At 38.2% G+C, this 23,645-nt stretch overlaps 2 protein-coding genes across 2 annotated transcripts in view; both read left to right on the top strand.

Annotated features, from left to right (window-relative positions):
- ano5b (anoctamin 5b) overlaps positions 1–2,378 on the top strand; it is a 29,736-nt gene extending 27,358 nt beyond the window's left edge. Inside the window, exon 21 of the mRNA XM_026937537.3 lies at positions 31–2,378. Coding sequence (XP_026793338.3) covers positions 31–267 — 237 coding nt within the window. The 3' untranslated portion in view covers positions 268–2,378. The remainder of the gene's footprint in view (positions 1–30) is intronic.
- Positions 2,379–2,996: 618 nt separating this feature from the next.
- On the top strand, positions 2,997–17,845 carry slc17a6b (solute carrier family 17 member 6b). Its single transcript, XM_026937540.3, has 12 exons — positions 2,997–3,831; positions 5,296–5,551; positions 6,161–6,279; positions 7,474–7,588; positions 9,345–9,432; positions 10,751–10,837; positions 11,214–11,356; positions 12,101–12,250; positions 13,222–13,354; positions 13,933–14,043; positions 15,390–15,517; positions 16,654–17,845. The coding sequence occupies exons 1-12, from the start codon at positions 3,746–3,748 to the stop codon at positions 16,993–16,995; spliced, it is 1,758 nt and encodes a 585-aa protein (XP_026793341.1). The 5' UTR covers positions 2,997–3,745; the 3' UTR covers positions 16,996–17,845.
- Positions 17,846–23,645: the final 5,800 nt, after the last annotated feature.

The following is a 23,645-nucleotide window of genomic DNA, read 5'->3' as shown; positions in this document are numbered from 1 at the left end:
ATGTGAGACAATTTTTGTGCCTCTGCCCAGCATGTGGTGTTTGTGGTGAAGTTCTTCGTGGCGTGGCTGATCCCTGACGTGCCGTCAGAAGTTAAGGACCGCGTAAAGCACGAGCGCTACCTGGTGCAGGAGTACCTGCACGACTACGACGTGAAGAAGATCACACTGCAGCTCAGCCAGAGTCAGACCACAGACCTCTGTCATACGACAGAGAGCAGCTCCCTGCTCCCTCCAGACAAGATTGAAGTCCTGTCTGAATGTATCTAAAGAGCCCTGAGCCTGCAGGAGCCTGAAGGGGTGCCAACCAGTCATGAGTATATGGAGTGTGATCAACACCACACCATGCTGTACTGCATGTGTAATCAAAGAACTAGCCTGCCTGTAGCCTTATCTCTCTTGGAACCACGATAAACTCACTTTCTATTAAAAAGAGGAAGATGAGGCCAAGCCGGGATCTTGTGGCTCTCTCTATTTTACTCTCATTTGCAGTGCACTCTGACTCTTGTCTCTCTAGTATGCAGTGCTCTGTCAGTATTTGTGATTGCTGTGATGGGCGTGATGTTTGGCGGATTTCATGATTTGGACAGCACTCTGAACTGACTCTCTGGTCATTTTGCCTTGTAAACCAATGGCAAGTAAAGGTAAAATGTGAACATTCAAGTATGATTATATGATATATGAAGAATTCCCTTAGAGACAAATAAGCTTTTATTCTGTTTTATTAGATATTATTCTCCTGTTTCCGTTTTTCAGCAGAAGCTGCCCACATGTGTTGCACTGTATGGATTTATTTTCTTTAGTTATTTTTGTGCCTCTGTTCAACTGCAGAGTTCTGCTTGCTCATCATTTTTAAAACTACACTGTGTGTCTTTAAGACCTTAATTTCAAATGACTGTAGTGTAAACCCTTTTTGAGTATGATACCAATCCAAACAATCATGCTGTACTGATCACAAGTGAGGTCTGTCATGTTCTCTGCAGAACTTATGCAACCTTAAGTCTTCTTTTTTAACATAATGATAGGTTCTATGGTATGTGTACTGGGTTAGAGTTGCGGATGAAATGGTGCAATATGTACAACATTTACATTAAACAGTTAATTTAACTGTTAAATCTGTTACCACAGAAAAACTGTACAGGATTACACTAAATATTTGATGAACACATTAACAGTTTTCTGACAGGAGCCGGATTTTTACTAAAGAGCTCTTTAGTAAACTGGAATGAATGTATTGCACTACGATGTGTTTGAATAGGTGATGTGTATATATAGATAGATAGTGAGTGATCTATCCTAAAAAAAGAAATGCTGAATTTTATATATACACAGACTCCAAAGAGCAACAAAACCTTTTTTGAGGTACAGGTGTGCTTTTAGTTCTCCAAAATTCAAGAATATACAAGCTTCATTCTTAATTGTCACATTCTCTATTACAGGTATTACAACGTAACAAAAAACAAATACATCAGAGAAATAGCTAACTGCTATGTTAAATTCCAGAAAAAACAGTAAAAATTAAACAAAACCTTGAGACGCTCAGTATGTTCTTACAAGTCTGGTATGAACAGAAGCAATGAAGAGCCACATCCAGAGGTGTTTTGAACATTAGAGACATTTCCATCGCATGTCTCCTTGTCTCACATCTAATCATGTATAGGTTTTGTTTATGTATTTCTTTTGTGTTCTTAGCAGTTCAAGTTTCAGACAATGCTGTGTTTATAAGCCCTGGAGAAGACTTGTAAAACACTAAGATCTCTGCAGGACTGAATGAGAAGTTTCAGGAAGTTTTTTTCATATTCATTGAGCTATATACTGTTAAATTTGTTATCGCAATGCTACATACAATTGTTTATCACTTCTACTAGTCTTATTTATTCCCTCCATCATTTTGTGAAAAGTATGTGTATGATGTTAAACTGTCTTTGCATATACTGCAGCTGTGTATGTTGGTATTATATCTTTTCTGATGTACTTCGAAAATAATGTTTAAGTCATTCTTTCCTTTTGTATTGTTGCTGATGGGGAACACATATGACTCAGAATTTCGTTGAAAGAAATAGACTGTTCCGTGCTTAATGACGATTTGGAGAAATATAGGTTTGGAGCCCCCTATAGCTGGCTTAAGTGTGTATCTCAGGGAAGTTAATCTTCCACTGATCAGAAACGGCTGGTGTGTGCTGTTGTATCTGTAAGTGTTTGGGTGAAGTTTGCATCTGCCTTATAATGTTTCCTCTTGTCCTTTTTTTTTTTTTGGCTCATTGATTCATCTTTTGAATAATGGTGCTATTTAACCATTTAATTCTTTGTATGTGATCTTATGCCCCATGTTCCTACTACTTGAGTTGCATGAAAATAAACCTATAAAATTTTTCACATAATGAAGCACAATTTGCGTTGTAGCTGAAATGTCACAAAATATAAACGTTTTGGGGGAAATAGTCATGTGTATGTGGATAATCAGGTAATAGGTGGGTCAGAGAAGCCGCTGAGGGTCAGTTTTGTGCGCATGCGCTTAGGATGTCCGCCAGATGGCGCCACACGCTCACTTACAGCTGGTCCAACTACCTGTTTGCTGTTTATGTGGCTTTCCTCCTTTTTTTATAACGGCATGTAGTTTCATGTCTGTGTGGTTTAATCTTTGATTTAGCGCTTTAGAACTTTAAGTCAAACAGACTTATATTGCATAAGGTTTATTTTGAAGGCTAGTCTTTTTTTCCCCCCCATCTTTGCTGCCTGAGAGTTACGAACGTTTCTAAACATGCAGAACATCACTTCATTAGTTTCTTTGACCTCTTGCATTGCAGATGCATATGCACACTCGCTCTCCTTGCACACACCTACTGCAGACAAGGAGACGCTTTGCTGAGCTGTGCTTGAATTATTAATACATTTTTTGCGGCCACAGAAGCGAGATCTCGGAGGGGGAAACACTCCTCATTCGGTTTCCATAGCACCGCCCCCAGGAGGCTCGCCTGGCCTTTCATATAATAAACAACCAGAGAGACTGAAAGCACAAGTGTGTAGCCCATGCTTTAAAAAGGCCTTTTTGTCGCAGTAATGCAGTTCCCCTAAAAAAAAAAAAAAAAGAAAAAAGAAACAACAACCGGGAATGTTTGAAAATGAAGGGATTGCGAATGTTTGCCGTGATGTCTAACCCCTCCCAGTTAAAGTGGGCAGATTGGCGTGTATGGAGAAGGGAGGGTGGTGGGAGGGGGTGCTGTCTAGAGTGTAGCGCGCGCTCCGGTGCATAAGCGACGGGCAGCACGCGCCGTATCGCTGACCTTGGTGCTGAAAGCGGTTTCCGTGCAGCAGATAAGACAAACCGGTCCTTTATCTGCTCGCTCATTGTATTTGTCGTCTGTGTAGATTTCCGTTGATTAGATTTGTTTTTTCTTAAACTTTTTTCCCCCCCCCAATCTAATTAAAAGCAGTCGTCGGGTTTGACGTGAACATCAAATGTATTGGCTCGCACCGGGATGGCAGTGACACCGCTCACGGTGCGGAAGAAGAGCGAGCTTATCTTTCCGCACACAGAGAGCCACTCCACTTCTGACTTCTCCTGTCATATATAGGTGTTTTTTCTCTTTTCACTTTTCGTGTCTGAGGACTATTTGTGTTTCTTTAGCTATCTGTCCGACTCAATCACAGATCTGCTGGGTGTCTGTCCGGTATGTCCGACCAGCTCGTCCGTGACATGATACTTTAACACGAGCGAAAAGAAAACGAGGGATTATCATATTTGGACATGGATACTCCGAAGGAGCCCGGTTTTGTGCCCAGCAAAGAGGCTTTCAAGCAACTAGCAGGGAAGACGCTGGGTCATATGTACAAGTAAGCTGAAATAATCATGATGTGGTGCATGATGTCCACTCGAAACCATTTTCATTGCAAAATAAATGGTGAACAACTCCATAAGAAATGATGGAGGATGTTGTCACGACATTTTAGAAAACACATTTGCAGCACAGTCACGTTGTTGTATAAAGGTGTGTGTGTGTGTGTGTGTGTGTGTGTGCGTGCAATAATAAATGTGTAATTCAGAGTGAAATGTTAAGCATGTGGAAGAGATTTCCAGGTCATTTGTGGGAGAGAAAAGCTGATTGAATTGTAATCGTTGACGAGAAAACTCCCCTGAGTATCACCTTTTCAGAGAGCATTCAGAGGTCTTTAAATAATTCACATAAACGAAGAGAATCTCCTTCACTCTATGGACGTGTGTAAAAGGAAAAAAAAAACATTTGTGCATTTTGTGCATGTGTATTTAGACATAAATTCGTTCAGATATAGTTATAGCTATTGTTAACCTGTAATATATTTTTTTTTAATTTTCTCATATAGCCATTTTTAATGAAATAATGAAAAGTGCGTTGTTTTGCTAATTTTTAGAATTATTATTATTATTATTTTTAAAGATTTCACACTGAATAGTTGTCCTTATTACACAGGCATCGAATTTGATTCTTTAACCCTTCACATTATACTAGGACCTTGAACTAAACGTCGAACATACTCAGAGAACATATGACATTCCTTCAGGTCATTGATTTACTCTAAATAATGCATTAAATGTAGAGTGAAAATCAAAACAAATAAAAATAGCTTGTGTTTTCCAGAGCATGATCGAAATTGGTTTGCAGGATGGTTTTCTTTATTTGGGTGACTAATCTGCCTGCATGGCTTCAGATGCCATCCGCCTGCAGCTGTCCTGTAAAAAACAGCTGTGTGCTGGAATACACTTGCTAACAATTACACTGACATATTTCCTGAAATATTTCTCTCTTTTTTGTTGTTGCTGTTGCTGCTGAAACTTGTAATCGTGCAGATTGTATGAATGCAAATAAGGGTGAAGGTGAACGAAATGCTGCAATGCGGTACAGGAGAGACAGATGAGGCCTTCGGCGCTCCGACTGAATCCTCTGCTTTTCCTGACTTACATTTGAACGTTAATAAGAATTATTTATTTATGATTTATACACTGTGTTTATTTCTAAGGAATATTTTAACACTCATGATCAAGTAGGCCTGTAGGATAAATGTCATGGGATGCCAAAATGATACCCATGATATTTGTAGTCTGTTTAAAATGTGAATTAAAAAAAAATTCGATTAGAAAAACTTATGTGCTGATAAGAGTTTAATTATAATTATACTTTTGTCTATATTATTATTTAGCCTAAAGTAGCCTGTGCACTGGTTAATTACCATCTAGCTTGTTCGTTACCCTCTCTGCACCTGGCATAGGGTCTGTCTGGTTTTTACCAAGTTCATTCGGTAATGGCCTTTTTGCCGGTGTAGGGTGTTGGAGAAGAGGCAGAAAACTGGGGAAAATATTGAATTAACGGAAGATGGCCGACCGGCGCAGAGCAGTGAGAGAAAGGCGCCCTTATGTGACTGCACGTGCTTCGGCCTCCCGCGCCGCTACATCATCGCCATCATGAGCGGCCTCGGCTTTTGCATCTCTTTCGGGATTCGGTGCAATTTGGGCGTGGCCATCGTGAGCATGGTGAACAACAGCACCATTCACCAGAACGGCAAAATCATCATCAAAGAGGTGCGTGCGCGTGCATGGAATTTCTTCTTAGGTGTTACGACTACGTCATGGACGTGGTTCCCTCCTTCTTTTGTACACACACACACACACACGCACACACACACACACGCACACACGCGCGCGCACACACACGCGCGGGCGCTTGTCTTACTATCCTCGTGAGGGCCTTCCGGCCTTCCACTGACATAATTATTAACCCCCTTATTATGATTATTTTTAAAATAATATCTGCAGTTAAAAAAAAAAAGTTTTCTAAAATTTCCCCAGTTAGTTTAATTTAATTGATAAGTCTAATAGTCTAAATGTCTAATTTAATGTCTAATTTATCTGATTTTGTAAGCTCGGCCTTCCATCCATTCATGTTGAAATGCAAATTTTGTAAATTATAATTATTTTTAAAGGATAAGCTATTATATTATTATTACATTTTTCAAAATTATAGCTTACTTAAATGAACAAAAAAAAGAGAGAAATATCTGGACATTCTAAAACATAAGCCGGCACCTTACTACATAACACATATTTATTATAATTTATTTTCCTACCCAGTTTGAATCGAGCTCAGTGTTTCGTGTTTGTGAACGCTGCTCCATTTCCTGTGTTTCTCAGAAAGCTAAGTTTAACTGGGACCCGGAGACAGTGGGAATGATCCACGGCTCATTTTTCTGGGGTTATATAGTGACCCAGATCCCAGGAGGGTACATATCATCTCGATTAGCAGCCAACAGGTAACTCTGACACCTAGTTATCTACACTGCACTTATTTCTGCTATCGGTCAGTATGTTTAATACATATCAAATATACAAGTCTGTCAGTATAGCAGTATATTTAGTATATTTAATCTGTCTTGTATTTTCACCCGTTTTTATACGAAATTATTATTATGATATAAATGGTACAGCAGGTGTAATATAACAGGGTTTATTAGCATCAAGTATTATGATTTCTAATAAATTTTATTATTTAACGCATTTTTTAATTAAAATAATTACAAAACAAGCTCTAATTCAGCTATTGATAAAAAGGAAAAAATAATAAGAACAATAACGAAAAAAATCACAGACCCGTCCCTCAGTAAAGGTTTTTTTTTTTTTTTTTTTTTTTTTTTTTTTTTTTTTAATCAGGCCGTTAATTGTAGCGGGGACATTGCCCTTGGCTTGGTGACAGAACACACAAGGGGAAGTGGGCTTTGGCTTTCTCCACCTGTTAATGAGATCCCGGGGGAACACCGTGTCTAATCCGTTCAGTGAAAGAGTGTGTGTGTGTGTGTGGAGAAGCTGCCACAGGGCTTACCCATGCCCCTTCGTATTACATATGCAATACTCAGATGGAGATTACTGTACAGTCTTTTCTCTCTGAGCATGTAGCTTGGCATAAGCTGGAGCGTTTAGGCGTCTGGAAAAAACTGGCACAGATGAACGTCTTGTATCTCGTGTGTATCCATTCGATTTACAGGTTAATAAACGTTTTCGACAAAATTTAAATTTTGTCCTGAAGGGTCAGTCTAGCCAGAAGTAAATCCTTGTACTCAGTTCTGTTTTTCACGTCTTTTTCTATTTTTGTAAAAGAGACATACTGATGTTTATCGAATTAAATAAAAATATACTATATACAATATACTAAAAATGCAGAAAGAATAAAATACCATAAGCCTACTCATTTTGTCAGTGTTATTACTTTTGACGTGTGCAGATAAAAATAAGAATATGCAAAAATATTAGTAACAAAGATTGCAACCTTTAGACTGCGAGAGATGTGCTATTTCTAAATATAAATATAAATATAGGCTGCATTTATTATGCGTTGTAGTTTATTATATGCGCACGCAAATTCTCCTTTTAATTCTATTCTTTTTTTTTTTCCTTTTTGCAAATGTTTTCTTGCAATTGTGTAAAGGTGGTGGTGTGTTTCTGTTTGTCAGAGTGTTCGGGGCTGCCATCGTTCTCACCTCCACCCTCAACATGTTCATCCCGTCAGCCGCGCGCGTGCACTACGGCTGCGTCATATTCGTCAGGATATTACAGGGGCTCGTGGAGGTGAGCAGGTCACGTGTGCTACTGAACTGACCTCTGCACTACTGGAGGAACTTTAACAATAAATAAATAAATAAATAAATAAATAAATAATCCCGGCGTCAGAAAGAAAATGTTTTTTTGGGAAAAAAAAAAAAAATCTCTAGGCTAAGTGACAGTAACTGCTTTCAGTCCCTGGAAACTCTGACCATTTCCTATTTCCCTGTCAGTGCACACAGAAAATCCCTTTGTCACCCATGACCACTGGGAACACCAAAGAGTTTTCAATGAAAAAATATCCAGTGATTGACCTGGACAACTTGGATAATGATATAAAAATACATACGCTCTTAAAATGACAATTAAACACAATAATACCTTTTAAAAAATATGGAATAATTGAAAATTTGCCAGGCATTGGATGCAAGAACACACTGTCCCCCCACAGAGTGAGGAAAATGTTGAGAGAGTAAGGACATCACTGAAGATCCCAGTTTCAGAATTGCACCACCTCTATTATGATAAGATGTTTGGAGTTCAACAGTGGGTGCCCTTTCTGAGAACAACCTACAACCTTCACCAAGTGTCACTGGTACTACAACTGAAATTGTGTGCTGTGGTCAGATGAGACCAAAATCAAGGCTTTTTATATCATTGGCTACTGCACCTACATACTGTACCTACTGTAAAACATGGTGGTGGGTGTTTTGCTGCTGGTGGTTCAGGGCTCTTGTGAAGATAGATGGCATCATGAATTCTGATAAGTACCAAGATATTTCAGCCCAAAACCTGGTTGCTTCTGCCAGGCCTTAGATTTAACAAACATCCAAACCCACACCAACATGTTTGCTGTAAACATAAAATAAAAGTTTAGCACCATGTTGCTGTCTGGATTAGGACCTTACTAGGATTTGAACCTTACTGAAAGTCTGGGGTCCAGATTGAGGACAGATTGAAAACAGATGCAAGCCTAAAATGATAAAGCTGCTAGAACGTTTCTGCGGAAGAGAGGGTGAATATCCTACTTCGTTAGAGGTTACAGAAAGAACCCAGGAATCTCACCAGGAAGGGCTTCAGAAATTTTAATTGTGTGTGTGCTGGTCATTTTGGAAGCATGAGTGTCTTTATATGGTTAAAATGAAAATATCAGTCAGTGCATGTGTTATTTACATACATAATCTTTGATAGCTTCCATGAGGGATGCCAATAATTCTGGAGTTGACCCCATACACTATATCAGTATATTGCTACTTATTGCCTGTGGTAGAAGACATTTAAGGGTGGGAATTCTCTCAGGTGATGAATAATAAAACATGATAGCAATCAGTCAAAGTCTGAGGAAATCTCTCAGTAAAATGTATTGATCTTAGAGCTTGTCTGGTTGCTGTGTATTCATGCCATCCTGACTTCATTTGATCTGCTGGGCTGCTTATGTCTGATATTTAAATTCATGAGATAAATTGGCCAGAGTTGTAAAGCACATTAGCATGGTAACACTAGTATTAACATTAGGATTGCAAGGTAACGATTATAAAGAACTGACACAATGATACCTAATATTTCACTATTGCTGGTCCAAGTGTAAAATCTGATGCCTATGGTTTATGTTCCAACCTTCAAATACAAGTCTGTTCAGACAGTTATGGGGTTCAAATCAGTCTAATTTATTCAATCTCATAGTGTGACATGAGCTAGAAATTGTTTACAAAGATTTACTTTAACATTAAAGCATTAAATCAATCATTATACTTATGATTAGTATAATATGATTGTGTAACAGGGAGTGACATACCCAGCATGCCATGGGATTTGGAGTAAATGGGCCCCGCCTCTGGAAAGGAGTCGCTTGGCCACCACCTCCTTTTGTGGTAAGCATAGACAAATTCATGTGAGCAATTACGAATGGGCTATTTTTGCTTGTTTTTGGTTAATTTGATTAAAGAGGTTGGATATTCCAATGGGCAGTGTTCATCATAGTCAACCTTTTCAACGGGCCTCTGTTTCTCGTCTGTCATTCACTTAAAAGTGGAGATATTTTTTGTCATAAAAAAGCTTCCATCTCTTTGCCATCAATTGTGAAGATGAATCTCTGCTGACTTGTTATGACTTGTGTAGTCTTATGCACTACACTCTTACAAAAGAAGGTTCCATCTAGCACCCTTTTTCAGTTTGTCCGTCTGGGGTAACCTTTTTTGCTTTTTTTTTTTTTTTTTGCAGATGCCTATAACAGAGCTAGAACCATGAAACAGAATGCAAATGCACCGACATATTTTCATTTTAAGTGCTACCATACATTAAGTCATTAATGGGTGGCACAGTGGTGCAGTGTGTATTGTTGTTGCCTGACAGCTCCAGGGTCCTTGGTTGGATCCTGAGATCAGGTTACTGTCTGTGTGTAGTTTTGCATGTTCTCCGTATGTGCATGTGGGTTTTCTCTGGGTTCTCCAGTTTCCTCCCACCTCGCAAAACATGCTATTAGGTGGACCTGCTACAATAAAATTGCCCTTAGGTGTGAATGCATGTTTGTGCTCGGTGCCCTGCAGTGGACCAGCACCCAATCTAGGTGTATTGCCATCTCACTACCAGTGCTCCTGGGATAGACTACGGATCCCCCGTAAGCCTGACCAGGATACTGAAGATGAATGAATCAGTGAATGAAGTCATTTATTGCCATTTTATTAGATTGTTTTGTATAGTTCACAATTCATGCAAAACAGTACATGGCTACCATACAGAATAATGGTTTCTTTGTTCACTGTTGGGTCAAGTAGCTACATCTTAAAAATGCCAACTTAATATATTCATATTCATATTATGTAATATTCAGTTATGCATTTTCAAGCATATTATTCAGTAACTACATTGAAACTAATAGGAAAGCCATGTATTTATGAAAGAGAGGAAAGTAAGTCTATATAAGTGGGCCATTTTCTAGCTTCACTTCTGTAACTGATCCATATGTGTACCACAGAAGGATGCTCCCTTTCTGATCATGTTACCATGTGCCATCCACAAAAGTAATTTCCCTGTGGAGCAGCTCAGTGTGAGCTGATTTTACTGAAATCAAGCCCATGTCCCTTTAATACCTTGTCATTGTGTATAAGTGTCTATTTTAATCCCCTCTCTGTTTGACCTCTACTGAAAGTTTTCTTTAATCTTCTTTTTCCACCTCTCTTTTGTATGTAGGATCCTACGCTGGTGCAGTCGTGGCCATGCCTCTGGCTGGGATCCTGGTGCAGTACACTGGCTGGTCCTCTGTCTTCTACGTCTATGGTAGGTTTAGAGATTTCACAAAAGACATATTATATTGTATGTATATATAATATATGTGTGCAGTATATACTTATATATATATATATATATATATATATATATATATACATAGATTTGACCTAAATGGACCTTTGTATCTATGTACAGTCAGAGTGTGGCTGAGCTGTAACCATAGTATGGATTATTATTTGACACTGTATTGATTTTTCCTCTGATGTTTCCATGGGTCTGTCCTCATGCTGACACTTCATGTGCCAGTCATACAGACTCATTCAACCTTTCAGAAAGCATCACAATAACACGATTTGTTTTTTAAAAAAAAAAAAAAATTTAAATGGGCTCTCTCTTTCATTTTTCCTCCTGTCTTTTGCTTCAGGGAGTTTTGGCATTGTGTGGTACATGTTCTGGATCTTGGTGTCCTATGAGAGTCCTGCTGAGCATCCTACAATCACGGACGAGGAGCGCTGCTACATAGAGGAAAGCATTGGAGAGAGTGCCAAGCTGCTGGGCCCTGCTGAGGTGAGGGACATTATGATGGATGTTTAGTACAGTACAGCACTCCCTTCGAAACACTAAACAAAATAATACTACAATGTCAATTTTTTCCTCAAAAGCGCAACTGATTGATGGGGGATGAATCCTGTTTAAGAAAGCAGGTTTTCAACCAGAAAGAAAGAAGGTCTGGTTCTTTTTTACTTTAAAAGGAATTGATACCATGGCAAAAGGTTTGTGATTGACGTAGAGCCACAGTGATTTTAGCCTTAAAAAGTTCAAAGCTTTCCTCGAATCAATTTCTTTGAAGAATAGCAGAGAGCAGATCCTTAAGACTTAGTTGGCACTCACTTTAAAGTTAAAATCCTTATCTATTCCATTATAGTTGTAGGTTAAGAGTTACATTGGTTTGCTGGTAAACAATCATGCAGTATAAATTGAGGGTACAGCCTCTTCTCTGTGTCAAAGTAAGTATCTAATGAGCTTTAAAATTTTGTTGATTTTCAGCTGACTTTAAAAAAAGCAAACATTGCTGCCATTTACAACTTGAGTCTTCCTTAATGTCACCTTCTCCCACAGAGCAGGAGGTTGAGAGACAAACAAATATTGACTAGGCCTTAGCAAAGGTCACTTGTAAAGTGTTTTTAGCAGTGAGTGCAGGATGTATGTTTTAAAATGATTTCTCACATAAATATCATTATTATTTTGAGAGGTAGAAATAGGCCTGTGTTTAATCAATCTTACATCTCAGTGTGAAATTTCTACCCTCAGAAATTCAAGACACCCTGGAGGAAGTTCTTCACCTCAATGCCTGTCTATGCAATCATCGTGGCCAACTTCTGCAGAAGCTGGACCTTCTACCTGCTGCTCATCAGCCAGCCAGCATATTTCGAGGAAGTGTTTGGCTTTGAGATCAGCAAGGTAAGAGCACACTCAGCTGCTGTAGTTTCTCACATTTTGCATGCATTTATGTGATGAGGAACCTCCAACTGTGTCCTTTTATGCCTGTGTGTTTGTGGTCAAAATTAGTTAACATAGCTGTGACCTTCAACATTCCCAAAGGTGTTAGCTGGTTTAATGAATTATTCAATAGTGCTTTGTCACCAAAGCCAGCATTTGCATCTCATTTATTTATTTTCTTCTCATCTCCAAAAGAAAACACCTAAAGCGTGAACAGTAATTAATGTCATTACACTGATTTCTTGTTGATATGCTGGTGGTGATGCATTGCAGATTATAACATTGGTTTTGAATTGTGATACTTAATTTGTGTTTTAATTTAACTTGGATTGGTTATCCAAAGAAGAACATAAGGATTTCAGATAGTTTCTATAGATCTATTTTTAACATAGGTAACAGACATTTTCACCGATTGACTCAAACCATATGTTCTGTTCAAGTCAAAAGTACAAAACATTTACCAAAAGGAGACCAACTTTATGACCTTTAGGCTTTTAAAAATACAAACATTTAAAAATACAAACTCTTAAAATTATATTTATATTACAGCGAGTTCAGATAATTTGGATCTGAATTAGGTGGAAAAAAAAAGTGTTAAAAATGACTGGTCTTTGCAAATCTGAAACAGGAACAGCAATTTTTGTTGCATTCCTTCCCAAGGATGTTCATACATTTCAAATTCATATCCTGAATGTCCATTGTTAAAAGTGCTATACAAATAAAACTGAATTGAACTGAAGCATGTAAATGTATTCTGGCTGCCTATTTCCAGTAATATTGTTTATACTGCTAGTAACTGAGACAAAGATGAGATATATAGGTAAAAAAATACATTTTATAATTATATTTCAATAATAGATCACCAGGTTCTTCCAATGGGAATGGGACTTCCCTTACTAAGTTTAATTAGACACAACTGTTTTGTTTTTCAGGTTGGCATGCTGTCAGCCCTTCCTCATCTGGTGATGACCATCATCGTGCCCATTGGAGGGCAGATAGCGGATTTCCTGCGCAGTAAGAACATCATGTCTACTACCAACGTCAGAAAGATCATGAATTGTGGAGGTGTGTATTATCACTACAATGGATAGAACATTTGTATGCAAATGACCAAGTATGTTTTTTGAGCTGCCCTTAGTGCTATTATTTAAACTGATTTCAGAAGAAATTGCCATCAACTTATATCAGAAATCTTAGTCCACACAGTGGTCCAATCTTTGGTTAATATGTTACAGTGCTTGGCAACTTCAATCAATATAATGTGCATTAGATGCATGCCATTATCCAAAATGTTAACAGGACTAATCTTGTTAGTTCTAAAATGGATAAATTATTCATAATGCAAAAAAACAAATTCAACAATTATGCAGAGAATGTAGGCTTAATCACACAAATTTCCAAGCAATTTGTTGGGCATGGTCATTGTCTGGAAATAAAAACATACCACCATATGTAGATCTCAAAACCATCCACTAATGGAAAAAAAATGATTTCCACATTACTGATTGTACTGAAATGAATTTTTGCTTGACAAAACCACAAGAGTCTGTACCACAGATATATTATAAATGGTATAATATTTCATTGTCATGATTATGTGTAATGGGTAAAAGTATTGACCAAACTCTTTCTCTTGTTTCTAGGCTTCGGTATGGAGGCTACTCTGCTGCTAATAGTAGGATACTCTCACAGTAAAGGCATGGCCATCTCATTCCTAGTGCTAGCTGTGGGCTTTAGTGGATTTGCTATATCAGGTGAGTGAACTTGGGGTTATGCAGGGCAACATACTAAAATATAGAACATCCAGTATATAAATATAAAATATTTAAAATATATATAAAATATGATTTTACAGTGATTTTGAATAAGAGTTTGGTTGACAAGAAAAGGAAGACTGAAATCTCTGTAGAAATATGTTTAATACAACAGTGCAGTTTCTATGTGGTGTTCTATAGACAATTTACCACATTGTTTTTTTTTCAGAAATTGTCATTCACTGTATACTAAAACTGCAGATGTAATTTGTTTACTCAAGATGCTCCTCACAGTAATTTTGGTCTCCAGCAAAACAAGCAAACAAAAGAAAGAGAAAAGGCAATGTTCATCATAACTAGGGCTTCATTTCAGTGCAGTGTTCTCTCAGTGTTCTCGGTCCACTCTCTGCAGCTGGAGATGAGAGTATATTTCAACTGCGCCCGTTAAATAATTCATCCTCGCTTTCCCCCGAGAGCTGCCTTACTGCCTGCACAGGCAGACACAACCCACTGAGTGGGAGGTGGGGGAGCTCCACTGCTCCACAAGATGGCTGCACAAGCTATTTTTAGTCAGATTTTCTAGCAGAATGTCAGAGATACTGAAAAATCCACACCCTAGAGTGGATGAGGGAAGAAATGCAGTATGCAATTTCTGTAAATTCAGCGTGGTGAATTGAGGACAGAACTTCACTGATTATACAAATGACATTAATAACTTGGTGTAACCTTTCAGTCCTTCCCCAATTAGTTCTTCGTGATGCCTTGAAATGAATCATTCACTGTGGTGGAAAATTAAATGAACGAGGGCGAGTGACCCATCAATGTCCCCTGGTGTATGCCAAAAATCTACTATGCAGGAAAAAACATATAAATCAATTAGTCAGGTGACTAGATATTGTATTATTGAAATAGGCCCAATAAATCTAATATGTACTTATCTTATGAACTCAAGTGTGCTGCTGTATTAACTCTAGTCATCTTTCATTGGTCACAATTGGCTGTAATGTTTTGTTTCATGCTGATAACATGCTGTTCACATTGCCATTTCTCAAGGCTGAAATTACAGCACTATGCAAAATCACTCCACTGCATTACAGATGAAAACCATGCATTTCTACATAACCTGATGCAGCCAGTGCAACATGGTGTGTAAATTACAAGAATGAAATTAAAAAAATATTAATGAAAGACACCCTCAGTGATATAATGCCATTGATAAAAAGAGGATGGAAAACAGGAATGCCATTTAAAAAATGTTTATGTTAATCATTTTAAAAAATAGTACTTCCTATAAATCAAGTCCTGGTCATTCATAATTTCATCTGGTTGTTTTATCATCTCTTTAGGCTTCAATGTCAATCACTTAGACATTGCTCCGCGTTATGCCAGTATTCTCATGGGCATCTCAAACGGAGTGGGGACCCTGTCAGGCATGGTGTGCCCTCTGATTGTCGGTGCTATGACCAAAAATAAGGTAGGAACAGCTTAAAAGAATACAAGATGACAAATTATGTGATATTTGCTCTGTGCTCAGTATTGCTTTTTACTTTCTTTCTTTCTTTCTTTTTTTTTTTTTTTGCAAATATATGATATCCTTTGTTTGTGTAAAATTAAACTGTGTTTTACTTTATTGATTAAAGGAAAATTCCACCCTGAAATGTTTTAAATGTGTTTATATTGAAATATTTGAGATATTTTTAGAAATTCTGGTTGTTGGTTGATGCTATTATTTTTGTCATTCTCGTGAGAAGTTAGCGGTTGTGCTCTGTGGTGATGTCACAGGAGGACATTGTTATTGCTAGTACAGTTACAATGGTATTTAGTAGCAGAAAAAATATCAACAATCTCAAACATAAGTGATAACAGTCAGGTTTTGCTGTTAGCTCCTAAAAATAAAAGAGAAAGAGCATCTTTCCTCAGTTACCATTTTAAGTGATGTTCAACATCATATTAATGAAAAACCAACACAGAAGTAGTGCAGACAGCAAATGTTGGACATAAACTTCTAGAATGCATTTCAGCAATACAGCACAGTTGTTCTGAGTTATGGCAGAGACACTATGAGATGGTCTATGAGATGACAAGCACAGTGGTGTTGTTGGTGGTATTAGAATGAATGTTAAATCTTTGGAAGATGATCTGTTTGAGCAAAGGGTACAGATGAGCAGGTGCGAGCGATGCTGCAATGCTACAGCAATGCTGCATCCCTCTCTTTAGGTAGAGAAAAAGCTAAATCCCACTGGTGGCGCTATCAGCAGGTAGTCAAATGGCATTGCAAAAATATAAAAATATATGAACATGTTGATGAAAGAAGTTTATGATAAAAATGTCAACTCAGAATTTTATTACAAAATAAAACTTGGACACCATTGAAAATCTCATGTTAATTATAAAAATTAATATGCAAGTTGTTCAGGGTTTTTTCCTTAAGACAGCAAAAGTTTAATATGGCAATGGAACATTTCTGTATGTACAAAGACCCAGCAGTGTCTATCTGTCAGATCAGGTCACTTGTACATAATTCACTTCTCTACTATTTATTTATTATTGATTAAAATTTATGCCCCATTTAACATGAGGAGTAAAATCAGCATCATCTCTCCTCTGCAGTCCAGAGAAGAGTGGCAGTATGTGTTCCTCATTGCCTCACTGGTACATTATGGTGGTGTGATCTTCTACGGCCTCTTTGCTTCGGGTGAGAAACAGCCATGGGCTGATCCAGAGCAGACCAGCGAAGAGAAATGTGGCTTCATCGATGAGGATGAGCTGGCTGAGGAGACCGGAGACATCACACAAAACTATGGAGCTCTGGGTGCCCCGGCCAAAACGTATGGAGCCACCTCACAGATGAATGGAGGATGGCCTGACGGATGGGAGAAAAGAGAAGAATATGTACAAGAAGGAGCAGAAGAGGGAGGGTATGGATACAGGCAGGGCAGGGAGTACTCCTAGACAACACACACAAAGCCACACAGACAAAGCACATAAATACAATCACATGCACACATCCACATGGTAGACGTATTTTGTAGTGATTGTGAGTTCAAAAAAAAAATTGCAAAATTAATTATGAAGATGTAAAATAATACACATTGTTGTATGTTTGCACAAAGGAAAAAAATCAATATAAAATAATTCAAGCTGTTAAAATAGATAAAAATATATATAGATATATATGACTAAAATTATAGAAAGATGTAATACATATCAAATTGGCAGATCGTAATTGTAAATTGTCTATGTAAAAAAAAAAGAAAAACAAGTGAATATATTTCAAGTGCAATCTTGTGTAATGTTGTGAAAATAATATTTGCACCTCAACATTCTATAGGTTTAGTTTAGTTGCAGGTGTTGAGAACCACCACACCTCATAATGGCTCGAATAAGAAATGCACATAGAGCCAAACCAGCGACAGAAAACCCTGTAACCTGAACAAATGTACTGGTTTTTCGTTGTTTCTTTTGCTGATTGCACTTCGAGAATCATACTGTGTCACTGCACAAAACCATGAGCCTGTTTTTTTCCATGATGTGTTACTCTTTCATTGTAGATGGAGTTTTTTCTGTGAGACTTAAGAGGATTTGGGTCTTTGACACTGTATTTAAGAGCACAGCGTTAAAAAAAAGAAACACAGATGTAAAAAAATAATCATGATGTCTTTGCCTGGTTTGGGATAATTTTTTTTTTTTCAGAAGTTTTAGGGCTAAGAAAATTTTGTGGAGTGTTTAGGGCTTAGCAAAATATTTAGTGTATTAGAGAGGTTTGTCAAGCAGGAGTAAAATTGTTAATCAGAAAAAAAAAGAAGAAGGAACAAGGCTTCCAGAGTGGCATAGTTGGCTATGAAGGCATTGTCCATTGGCTAATTTGATATCCAGTAATAGCACAGCCATCCACTGCCAGGAGAGCACAAGAGCACATTTAGTCACGACTGTATTGCATAAGAATTATGGTTTAGCCATATATGTCCATTTGGTCACATATACAGAAATGGACCAAGTTTCCTAAAAGCCTCTTAGCACAATGATCATTGGTATATGGTCAAGTGAGCATCACGCTTTACACACTCTACCAGTTAATTGAAGTTAGTGCTCTCCTCCAAGCACATATAGCTGGGCTATGATGTTGCACATGCTGCAGTCTTGTGTCTTGTTCTCAGATTGTTAGCTTCCACATAATGTTTAGACTCAGATGGGGATTAGTGATGACTAATGTCACAACCAGTGGGAGGAAAAAACAGAAAGAAGATAAATTAAAGCACAGAGTGAAAAAAAGAAAAGCACAGAGTGTCCAAAAGACCCAATCCTTGTGTCCCTTCTGTTTTTTGGAATCTTCGAGTTAACACCATGCCATCTTGATGTCCGTGAATTGTAGTTATGCATGGATGAGAACATTGTTTTTAGCTGTACATCATTTTAAAAACCACTTCCCCTGTTCTCCTTTAAGTTACTAATGGGTTGATTTCTTTGCACAGTTAACCAAAGGTAATGTGTAGAGTTGGGTTTTAGCAGGGTTGGGTCTAAGGGTGGGGGGAACTCCCATAAAGTAAAGACTAAAAAACAGCTACCTGCTTTATAAACAGGCTCCAACAGCCAGAGCAGGTTCTAAACATATTCAATGTACAAAGCAATAAATCCATGGTAACAGTTAATGTTTATCCAGTATGAACAAAAAAATACGTATGTAACACATTAGCACATTTAACTGTAGTGACTTTTGTTTCAAGTTGTGTTTTTTGTGATGACAATTTAAAAAGAAGATCAAATATAAACTTATTGTTAAAACATGTATAAAAAGATATAAATAGATTTAGCAGGAGTCCAGTGCAAAACTCTTTGACTCTTTGATAAGGAGTGTTTGCGCTGGACCCACTCACCAGAAGAGAATGATTCTTACGTGCCACCTGCACCTAGTACCCGAGTGAAACTCTCACTAAGGTTCTCAGTCCTGTGGGTGGACACACCTCTGTAGTTGTCCTGTGTGGTTGCCAGTGGTTGCATTTTTGCAAGTATGTTGTTGTCAGATGTTCCCCTCCCTCCCTTCCCAGTCCCTCCCTGCCTTTATTTGACTTCCCTCTCGTTTTTGGTCTGTGTTTTGTCAGTGGCTTGAGACCTTCTCCTCTTATCCTGCCTCCTCTCCTAAAACCCACTATTGCTGCAATATTCAACAACAAGGGGGTTGTTTGTAAAGGTATTCAGAAATGCACAAATATTACAGTTATTAGCAAAAACACTATGGTACCATATTCCTGTTTTGTGCCTCTGAGTAAAGTGTGGCTTCTTTTGCTGTGTTACCTGTAAATTGAGAGGTTTGTTGATGTCAAAATGAAATGCTCTATATATCCTTTTTATATAAAACCATGACAAAATTTTATACCAGAGTCTGCTTCTAATTTCCAATCATTCTTCATTCTACAGGCAAAAAACACTAGACCTAATAACACATTAATTCATTCATGAACTCATGCATCTATCTTCAGTAACCTTTTTGTCCTGGTCATGGTCACGGTGGATTCGGAGCCTATCCTAGGAACACTGGATATGAGCGGAGACATTTCCTGAATGGGACTCCAGTCCAGCATAGGTTACCAAGCACACATTCACACCTAGGGGCAGTTTAGAGTAGCCTATCCACCTACTGGCATGTTTTTGGGGAGGTGGGAGGAAACTGGAGAACCCAGAGGAAACCCATGGAACACATTATTTAGACCCAGTAGCTCTCAAATAAAAACATCAATGGTTGCATACATGCATGCTATTGATGAGCCATTGTGAATAAATAGTAAACCTCTGGGCTCATCTGTGGTGAAATCAATAGCCTAGTCCCTGGAGCTCTACAGCCCTACTGACCCCTCTAACCTATTAATGGAGACAGCAAGGAGGAATTGCACTCAGAAAGCTATATGGAGGATGTGTTCAGACCTTCCTTTCATTAGAACCCTGTTCTGTGGCTTCTGTGACACCAAAAAAATTCTAAGTGTGGTTAAATCTGACAAGCAGAACAGATTGATTTTTTGTTTTGCTAAAAATGATATCTTTTGCCAAGTGATTTTATTTCTCTGTGTGAGATACAAGTGAATAGGAGGCTAGACATGTTTTAGAGGAGGAGATCATGTTTCATTTTACACAGGCAAGAAAGCATAGGATATATGAGAGGAAGTGGAACTCTCATTGCATCCAAGGACCTTCACCGAGCCCACCAATGTCAGACCACTCTGACGCCAAAGGTGACGCGCCAGGCGATGTCCAATTATACCCATTCACTTTATTACATTGTGCGAGTGAGTCGCTAATTGGATAACCTTCCCCAAGTTGATTGATTTACACGAGCTGCAGAAAGACATTCGTGCTTGATTGAGCTTAACTGACAACTCATCAATTGTGTGTGATGACATAATGAACCCGGAGATTTAGCTGCGAACACGCACACTGACTCTGCTTTTTCAGAGAATGCGACATTGACAAACTATTGTCATTATATATCTGAGATTTATTGCTTCATTCACAAATAAATTAAATTGCTTTCCTTACCATTACAGAGCTGAATTCTTGACTTATATTATAATTTCTGAGAGAACTTCCCATTTTATTTGCAAGCAACCAACAGGATCTCACATCCTCTATCTGCTATAATGTTCCATCTGAACAGGAAGAGTGGCAGCTGTGGTGAGATCGCAGCTCGTGCCGTCACAGCTCAGCTCCATTACTTTTTGTTAATTTGACAGGCACAACGAGTGTCACTCCCCCTGTAAAGCATGTTAGCTCACACTCAGCCGGCCGGAACGTCACGGGTCGCTCGTTCTGTGCCTAAACGCTGTCCAAAACCAAGTAAAGGAGACTGTGTACAAAATACAATACAATTATAGCAGAATCCAGAATGGTGTGGATATTTTTATTATGCCTAAAAAGAATGTTTGGGTAATTGGGGGTTTATAGGTTGGCTGTAATGAGAATTTAATGATCGTGCATGTGTGCACGTGCTCACGCATATGCTCAGCATCTCACGCATGACTATGTCACTGCTGGTGGGGGGCAGGTGTTCCAGCCATCCCCAAGGGACAAGCATAGGAGGTGTAGTGACTGAAAATCACTCTTTGATGACAGGGGCAGCATAGGGACTAGGGAAAAGCCTAGTCGACTCATAAATATCCCCTTGATCTGAGGAGAAGAGAAAGAGAATGGTGGAGAGAGGAGGAAACTAGAGAAGAGGAGAGGAGGAGTGGCTAGCTAGCATTCAAGCTCCACTGGGACCAGGGGCAGGGGTCTGAGAGGAAGCCATGTAATCCATCTCCTCCAGCTTTCTTCTGTTAGATGGAAATGCTCCAAAATGAATTTACTGTGGGTATTAAAACCCAATAATGCCCCGCACCCTTCCCCCACTGCTTCCCCTCCATCGCTTTCTACTCCACCCTCATCAATTATTACACACTTTCATTAGGCTCAACACTGTAAACAGCCAGCAACTATAATCTGATTTAGGGAAGAAAAAAAAATTTCAGATTTTTATGCATGGATATTCAGTAGGATTCTTTGTATCCATGTATGGTTATGCGATATCCAGATTGAAAATATTTACCAATGAAAATGGTTTCCATCTCCAAAGGAGCCTGTTACAGGTATTTTCAGTCACAAAGATCTTCTATAAAACATAATGTCTCATGTCTCTAGTGGCCTTGAATGGTAAAAGGAATCAACAATGTCAACCTCGCTTCACAACAAGAATTAGAGTGTTCTGTGCATGGTTGTTGGCCTTGAATGGGGATTTTAGACAGCTCACATGCTGAAATAAGTAACATGTTGAGGCTCATGCATGTTTGTGTATGTGTACTTGTTTGCAGTGAAGGAACCTGATTCACCTTCTAATACACACCAAGGAATGCTTGTACGCTCTCAGATCAACAAACGTAAAAAGTAGAAGTAGTTTGGTGTAAACTGAAATTATTTAAGAATTGAAACCTAACTCAGTTCAATTTCTATAGTAAAATTTAATTCGTATTTTATATACTAGTAAAACTTTTTTTTTTTTTTTTTTTACGATTTACAGGCATCTTTAATTGAATCACAGATATCAACATGCTTGTCAATGAGCTTGATAATGAGTATATATATATATATATATATATATATATATATATATATATATATAAAGTGTCAGATAATGAGTATTGTTAAATGTCTGTATGTCTAAAAAAATGTCTGTCTAGAAAAAATATCTTACATTTTTTTCTGCTAGTAAAAAAAAAATTTGACTTTACATAAGCAAAAAAAAAAAACAACCTCTTTCCTCTATGAAATCCTATACTTAGACTATATTTCAATATAAATCGACTTGTCATAATTTATAGACTACGAATTACTGAATTTTACTGGTCATTTGTTTTTCTGCACTAAAAGTCACAGCTTTTGGTCCAAGCAAGTGTACTGTAAAGAAGGAATGCATTTGGTATTGATAATATATCAGTCCTGGACCCCAGATAATTAGACAGCGAGTGGCTGAAAGCACATAGTGTGAGAGGGAGACCGAGGGACTCCCGGGAGGTGGCCTGACATTTCAGAGGAGCTGACTTACACCATTCTGTCTGCCAATCCATACCTCCATCATGAGTCCCACACAGCATCCTGTTCTGCTGATTCAGTATATACGTACACAAAGGAAAATAGGAATAAATACAGTACGATGTTCATTTGTCATGTTCCAATGGGTTTCTCTGTCAAGAATGGTGTTCAAATGATTTGGTATAATAAGAGTTTATTTCCTTTCTACCTCTTTTCCATTGGTAGAGGTTTTAGTTATTATTGAATGTAAAAAAAAATAACAGAAGGCAGAAAATGTCTCCAGCAAAAAAAAAAAAAAAAAAAAAAAGGTGGAATATAAAAAGACACTACAAATCACTTTGTACTACTCATATGTGTATGTGTGTGTGTGAAGAGAAAGCAGTAGAACCTTTTATGTGCTGCCTGCCAGTATAGGCTTTATTCATCCTGGCCCCTCAATACTCCTCCACCAGATGGGAGCCAGAAGAGAGAGAGAGAGAGAGAGAAAGAGAGAGAGATTGAGAGAGTGAGTGCAAGAGAGAGTACAAGAGAGAGGAGGGGTATCCCCATATAACCAGATATGGGGGCTTCTGGGCTTCTTTGTTCACTGGCAGCCTTCAATAACAGCGCTGTGAGGGGTGTATGTGTGTGTATGTGTGTGTGTATGTGTGTGTGTGTGTGTGTGTTTTGGGGGGGATAGCTGCAAAATCTCATTAAAAGTGAGAGTGCAGTAAAAAGGCTTGAGATCCCATTAAGACGTCTATATGCACTTCAAACAACTCTCGAGGTCACACTGGATACAATGTGTTAGAACAAAAATGCTAAATATGGAAAATAAGCTAAAAGTTATATGAGGTATATACAGGGTGCATATCTAGCCAATTTAACAAATGAATGAACTGAAGCCTGAAACAGGGCTGTGATTTATATGTGTGTGAGAAGTGTGAGAAATACACACAGTCATGCACACCCCTCTCTTCCTCTCCCAGTTGCTTATTGATTTTTTTTCTTGTTGTCCACACACCTCCTCTGCAGATTTGATTAGTGAAACTGAGGTGAGAGGGAGAGAG

Source organism: Pangasianodon hypophthalmus, chromosome 25 (assembly GCF_027358585.1).
Source record: "Pangasianodon hypophthalmus isolate fPanHyp1 chromosome 25, fPanHyp1.pri, whole genome shotgun sequence".
NCBI classification, from domain to species: Eukaryota; Metazoa; Chordata; class Actinopteri; order Siluriformes; family Pangasiidae; genus Pangasianodon; species Pangasianodon hypophthalmus.
Note: the sequence above shows the minus strand (reverse complement) of the source record. Positions and strands in the feature narration are given on the sequence as shown.

Coding starts and splice junctions, on each gene's coding strand:
- slc17a6b (XM_026937540.3), top strand. CDS start 3,746: ATGGATACTCCGAAGGAGCCCGGTTTTGTGCCCAGCAAAGAGGCTTTC. Junction 3,832..5,295: donor ACGCTGGGTCATATGTACAA/GTAAGCTGAAAT, acceptor TTGCCGGTGTAG/GGTGTTGGAGAAGAGGCAGA. Junction 12,251..13,221: donor TTGGCTTTGAGATCAGCAAG/GTAAGAGCACAC, acceptor TTTGTTTTTCAG/GTTGGCATGCTGTCAGCCCT.